Source organism: Microtus ochrogaster, unplaced genomic scaffold, assembly GCF_000317375.1.
Source record: "Microtus ochrogaster isolate Prairie Vole_2 unplaced genomic scaffold, MicOch1.0 UNK23, whole genome shotgun sequence".
In the NCBI taxonomy this organism is placed as follows: Eukaryota; Metazoa; Chordata; class Mammalia; order Rodentia; family Cricetidae; genus Microtus; species Microtus ochrogaster.
In genome coordinates, this window is record NW_004949121.1 from 1,748,381 (window position 1) to 1,755,030 (window position 6,650).

General features: G+C 43.5%; 1 protein-coding gene across 2 annotated transcripts in view; it reads left to right on the forward strand.

Annotated features, from left to right (window-relative positions):
* The window catches only part of Tmem192 (transmembrane protein 192), a 20,858-nt gene extending 16,119 nt beyond the window's left edge, over nt 1-4,739 (forward strand). For both annotated transcript variants that reach the window (XM_005367749.3, XM_026789582.1), the window contains 3 exons: nt 394-528; nt 1,756-1,858; nt 3,765-4,739. In XM_005367749.3, the coding sequence (XP_005367806.1) occupies nt 394-528; nt 1,756-1,858; nt 3,765-3,888 (362 nt within the window). In that variant the 3' untranslated portion in view covers nt 3,889-4,739. The remainder of the gene's footprint in view (nt 1-393; nt 529-1,755; nt 1,859-3,764) is intronic.
* Nucleotides 4,740-6,650: the final 1,911 nt, after the last annotated feature.

Here is a 6,650-nt window from a genome sequence, read left to right on the forward strand (position 1 = left end):
AATTTAAGTTTCCAACCTCTCAAACTTTCCCAAATGAGTTCAATAGGATAGAAAGCCAGGATTGAATTGCTGGTTTGTCTGGTGGCTGGACCCATATTTAGGCTTTGTAGCTCCAACCCTTATTAGCATAAACACAGTTTTGACCTTCAGGGTGTGTTACAATAACAACACAGTTCTTTCCTTTAGAAAGTCACAAGGGCTTTAGAATATTGGATAAGTAAGTATATAAGTAAGCAAACAAATAAATAATAAGGGCTTTAGGAAATTGGATATGTAAGTACCTAAGTAAACAAATAAATAATTAAATAAATAAATTGTGGAGATCAAACCAAAAGGAATTTGCACTGACAGGACTCCAGCATCCCATCCCTGCTGTTTCCCTTCCTTCCTTAGGCAACACAGCCCTCCTGCTGCTCCTGTGCCTGCAGCATTCCTTCCCTGAGCCCAGCAGCCTCTACCTGGAGCTGATTCTGGCTGTCCTGGCCCTGGAGCTGATCTGCTCCCTGAGCTGTCTGCTGCTCTATGCAGGTGAGAGTGGAAGCCTCTGTCTTGTGACCTCTGCCTGCCTCTCCTGTCACTGCAGACACAGCTGTCACTTTAGTGAGCAGCCTTCATTTGCTGAGGACTCCTTTAGCTCCTTTGTCTTTGACATCTGACGACTTCCGGTCTGCTGTCCTTCAGGGGAAGAGAAGAGACAACCACTCCCAGTGAGTTCATTTTCTCCACTCCTGTCAGTCACAGATGCTGGGAACCTTGAGCTGCAGAGGTGGCTCAGCATTGAGAGTCCAGACTGCTCCTCATCGGGTCAGGTGCTCACAACTGCCAGTAAAGCCACCCCAGGGGACCCGGTGCCTCTGTCTTCCAGAAAGCACAGGCACACAGCCTTACACACACAATTTAAAAAGCTTTGAATAGGAAAGTATTTTCAGTTTACTAAAGTAAAACTTTCACAGAAAACAAAACAACAAACTTCTTTCCTGTAAGGTGGTGGTTATCAGCCTTCCCAATGCTGTGACCTTAAATACAGTGCCTCAGGTTGTGCTGACCCCTCATCATTAAATTACATTTCTTACTACTTCATAAGTGTAATTTTGCTACTGTTGTGAGTTGTAATGTAAATATCTGATATGCAGGATATCTGACATGTGGTCCCATGAAAGGTCATGACCCACACTTTGAGAACTACTGCTATAAGAATACCAATGTGACCATGAACTTGTAGCCAAGTCCCTGCCTCTGCCTTCCAAGCTCTGGGATTATAGCTGAGTCAGCAAGTTAGGCCCTGCATGTATATAAATTTGACATCTTAATTAAAAAGAATGACCAGGCCTAACGGCACACACATTCATTCTCAGTATTTGGAGGCAGACCCACATGGGTCTCTTGAGTTTCAGATCTACATAGTGAGACCCTGTCTCAACAAAAAAAAAATGAGTGTTCACTTCATGATGTGGTCGTGAGATTGGAATGACGTCATCCATCTAGGACAGTCAAGTTTGTGCCCCACGTGTTGCAAATGTCAGCTATTGTTGTTATCTTGTTACTAATGATAATCTCAATGTTCCCTGAGACTAGCCCTTGCTTTGATATGTGTAACTGTGTTGATAAACCATCGTATTCAAGCTTTTTTCTCATTATGCAATCTCACATATATTATCTATTCAGAAAGAGTAACCATGTAGTATACTTGATAAATAAGCACAGAAAATTCTTCAGAACTATGTAATCTGATTAAAAATGATTTTCTTATTTCAGTGAAAATTAGCAGATTCAATAGAGCCAAACCACAGCCTGATGTCCTTGAAGAAGAAAGAATGTATGCTCACCCCAGCAATATAGCCTCAGAGACTGGCTTCAGGTAAGGCTTGAAGAGGCAGCACAAATCAGAAAGCAGGAACTTTCCCTTCAGTCACCTGATGGTCCGTGTCTGTGATTCTGTCTACTTGGGATGTCCTCAAGTGGGCATGGTGGATTCTTTGTCAGGACAATTTAGCAAAATCTTGACCCAAAATAATTTTTACTAAGTTTTTATAAGGGCAGAGTATGTAGTCAGAGGCCCTTTTATGAGTGTCCCAGTTCATCCCTAGTGTCTCTGTCTCTCTGTCTCTCTCTCTCTCTCTCTTTCTCTCTCTCTCTCTGTCTCAGACAGACACAAACACACAGAGACCTAGGAGACTCAGGTTGGAGGACCCCAAGTTTGAGGCCAGGAGGCAGAATTTTATCTCAGAAAAAGAAGCATTTTCTTCCCATATAACATTACACACTACTGTAATATTTTTACAGTCATAGTAGTTTTTGGTTTGGAAACAGTATCTCACTTTGTAGTCCTGGCTGGCCTTGAACTCACAGAGCTCCCTTTCCTTTATCCCTTAAGAGCACAGGCATGAAAACTCCTAGATCTACCATTCTTTAAGGAGCCTTCAGTGCTGAACCATCAGATTGTTTGCAATCTTTTTGTTATAAATAATATTCATTCAAGAACAAAACCCATATAAAAGTCAACATCAGCAAATATTGTTCCCATGAAAATGGAACTTTGTATATGAACAATAATGGGTGACCTTAGCTTAGTTGTGAAAACTAATTGTAAGATGATCGTGTAGGTTCTGAATGTGGATTTAACATAAAACTGTAATATCAATTCACTGGATTGAGAGGATAAATATGTGGTATGAATATGGAATGGGGAAAATTAGGAACTAAACCCTGATTTTTGTCATTTGTTTTTCTGGGGCTTGGAATTCTATCTCACTACAGGTTTGGGACTGGACTCTTGCTTGTTGTATTGCATGTAGCCCAGGGTAGACTCAGACTCTTGACTCTCTTCCCTTAGCTTCCTTAGTATTGGAACTCACTATGTAGAGCAGGCTGGACTTCAACTCACTGAGATCCACCTACCTCTTGCTGTGTTCAGTGTAACCCCAGGGTGTGAGTTCAAACACAGCTGGAGTTACTTATAAGAGATCCTGTATGATTGTATGTATGTATGTATCTGTGTATGTGTGTGTATGTATGTCTTAGAAGTTGTTAGCTATACCAGGCTGGCCATGAAGTCACAGAGATCTGCCTGCCTTGGCTTCCAGATTGCTGGGATTAAAGGTGTGAACCAAATGTTGACTTTACATGATTTTTTAAAAGTTCTTCCTTCTTTCCTTCCTTGCATCTTCCCTTTCTCTCTTTTCCTCTCTCTTCTTTCCTTCATTTTTGGTTTTTGTAGACAGTGTTTCTCTGTGTAGCCCTAGCTTTCCTGGACAGCTGCATCAGAGCAGTGGATTCAAGACTGTACTACCATCACCTGGCTCACTTAGTGACTTTAAATTGTAAAAACCTCTTTTGTTTGTGTTTGTTTTCAAGAGAGCATTTCTCTGTGTATCCATGGCTGTCCTCAAACTTACTCTGTAAACCATTCTGACTTCAAACTCATAGAGATCCCTACCTGCCTCTGCCTCCCGAGTGCTGTGATTAAAAGCATCTACCACAACCACCCAGTTTAAATGATAAAACTTTAAACAATTTTACCAGGCCCAAAACTAGCCTACAAATAAATAAAAGTGAAGACAATATGTGCAAAACACATTGATTTCCAGAGCAGGAGTCACTAATTTTATTCCTGAAAGACTGGTCTTGCAATATCCCTGATGTATGAACCTGAGGGAAAACTCTGGCCAGCTGTGCCTTACTGAGCCCTGCTGAGGACTCAGTCAAAATGAAATAAAATCGTGTTGATGAATCCGTGTAACCTATTTCTATTCTTATTTCTGCAGGACTATTTCAAGCCTAGAAGAAATTGTTGAAAAGCAGGGAGACATAATCATATATCTGAAGAGACACAACGCCCTGCTCAGTAAGCGGTTGTTGGACCTCGCCTCTCAGCCAGCTATGACCTGAGAGACTCCTGGGTATGACAGCTATCAAATCCTCAGTAATTCCAGACTGCCCCAAGTTACCGTCACAGTGTGTGATGGGAACATGAGCCCTGGGTGGTTACAAATATCTGGAAAACTTGAGAATATTTTGTATGGTTTGAAATAATTTAACTTCTTGACTCTTCCGGAATCTAAGCTGTAGTTTAAGAACTCTGGAATAATGTAGCTCTTTGTAAAGCAATTGTGCCATGACAGTCTGCTGTAAACAGTGTTTCAAACCAGTCTGTTCTTGCCACAGTCAGCTGCTGAGAGAAGACATAGTTCCTGGTGCTCCCTGTTTTCTTCTAGAGTCTTACGGGCATTTTGTATGAGTGAGGGCAGATCAGGTGAGGGAAAGGTCAGATTTGTTGTTGTTTGCTGTTTGTTCTCCAGAGCTGGGGGCGAAACCAATGCCTCACACAGAATTAGCAAACACTCTGCCTCTGAGTCAGTTTTACCAGGATTTCCTTCTGCTGCTCATGGTGACTCACACCTGTAGTCCCAGTCCTGGAAAAGCTGAAAAGCTGAGGCAGGAGGATCACCACCAGCTCAATCCCACAGAATGAGACCTCGCTCCAAAAGCACTGAGCACTTTCCTCAGTATAAGACCGATCTCACCAGGACATATGCGGTACCCGTTCTGCAGTGTGTTGTTGAGAAATACAGTGTGAAGGATCCTGGGGCAGTGGGAGACCCAGTGGAGAGGGGGTGACACCTGGTATGTGGGGAGACCTCGGACTGGCAAGAGATTTAGGAAATAATGTCATTTAGTGTAGTAATAAGAGCGGCGGGGCTGCGTCCCCAGCACCCCGGCCGCCTGCTAGCCTATGCCCCGAAATAACAACACACAAATTGTATTCATTTAAACACTGCTTGGCCCTTTAGCTCTAGCCCTTACTGGCTAATTCTGATATCCCGATCAACCCATCTCTAATAATCTGTGAGCACTGGTCTTACCGGGAAGATTCTAGCCTACGTCCATCCTGGGTTGGAGCTTCATCGCGTGTGTCTGCCCAGGAGCGGGGCATGGCATCTCTCTCTGAGGCGTCTGCCCCCGAGAGGAGAGCTGTCGAGTCTGAGCTCACTTCCTCTTCCTCCCAGCATTCTGTTCTGTTTACTCCTCCCACCTATGTTTTAACCTATGAGGGCCAAGTAGTTTCTTTATTGCTTAACCAATGAAATCAACAGATTGTTATGACACTCCCACATCAATTTACTGTATCGTTGCCCTTCTTCAGGGAGTTGCCATAGATCCCTCTGCTACACTTTGATTTACAGCAACTTCAATTAGCTGAGCATGGTGGCCCACAGCTGTCATCCTAGTACTTGGGAGGCAAACACAGGAAGTTCAAGACTATCCTGGTCCAAATAATGAGTTTCAGGGCAACCAAAGCTACGAAGAGACCCTTCTCCCCCTTGCTCTTCAAAAAGACAAATGTATATGTCAGAATAAGGGTGTCTCTGAGTTAAAATTTGACCACATAGTGGCAGTAAGATGGTTCAGTAGGAAAAGTGCTTGTTCGGTAAGGCTGATGACCTGAGTTTGAGCCTGGGAACCCATGGTGGAGGAGAAACCAACTCCTGAAATTTGTCTTCTGACCTTGAAACTCTCAACATGTTACTCTGTGTGCACTGATGCATATCACACACATGTCACACAAATACAATACTACATTTTTTTTCATTGTCTAAATAGGAAAAAGACACTTTTTGGTCTTGCATTGTAGCTCCAAATTGTGATGGGTTTAACACGTCAAGTTGATGTATAGGTATTATCAAACAGATAATTCTTACAATGAAATGAACATTTTTTATGTGGCATTGTTTCTGCTTTTATCCTACAGCTCCTTTTAATCAATTGGTACTGTTCTTCTTAAAAAAAAATAAAAGGCAGGGGTGTTCTTCTTGAACACGGGGCACAGGACAGACACATACGGCGGAACAAACACAGACACGACACGGCGGCTCCCACGTGGGTCCACTTTAATGGGGGAGGGAAACACAGAAGGGCAGAGGAACGTGCGGGACACACGAGGAAAGGCAAAACGAGGGAGAGAGAGAGAGAGAGAGAGAGAGAGAGAGAGAGAGCCTCGTGTGGCCCTGCCTTTTTAACGGGGAGTGCAAGGGTGTCTGGGGTGCACACAGGTATCCGTAGTCCAGGGGGAGTATGGGAGTTGTAGTTTCCAAAAGAACAACATACCACCCTTTTTGTTTTGTTAAAAAAATTGGGGGGGGGGCCTTAGAGGGTAGGGAATAGGGGCGTAGCCCGGTCTTTCATGACTGCTTCCTGCTGGCTTTGGGCGTTGAGGGGTTCAGGGTGTATCCGATGATCTTGGCAGTGTCCTGGTGGTTCTTCTGACCGCTGGCATTCCGAGATGGTCGGTTTCTGTTGGTTCTGTCCAATCCGCTGGCGTCCTGAGATGGTTGATTGAAGAGGTCACATTTGTCTGGCTTTTCCTGAGCAGCTGGGTCATCGTTAAGATGCTGGAAGGCAAAAGCAGCATTAGTAGAGAAAAGGAAAAATATTGAAGGGGAGAGGGGGTCTGGTGAGGGGAAATTTGGGGATAGGGGGTGGGGAAAGTTTTTAGGAGGTCTGGGGTTAAGAATAATAAGAAAATTAAATGATACTTATTCCATTAACAATCCGTTTGTGTTTTATCTGCTTAGGAGGGGCGGGCTGGCGTCCTGGAGCTTAAAGAAGGTGTCTTAAAAGAAATAGATTTTAACCGTATATTCCTTAACATT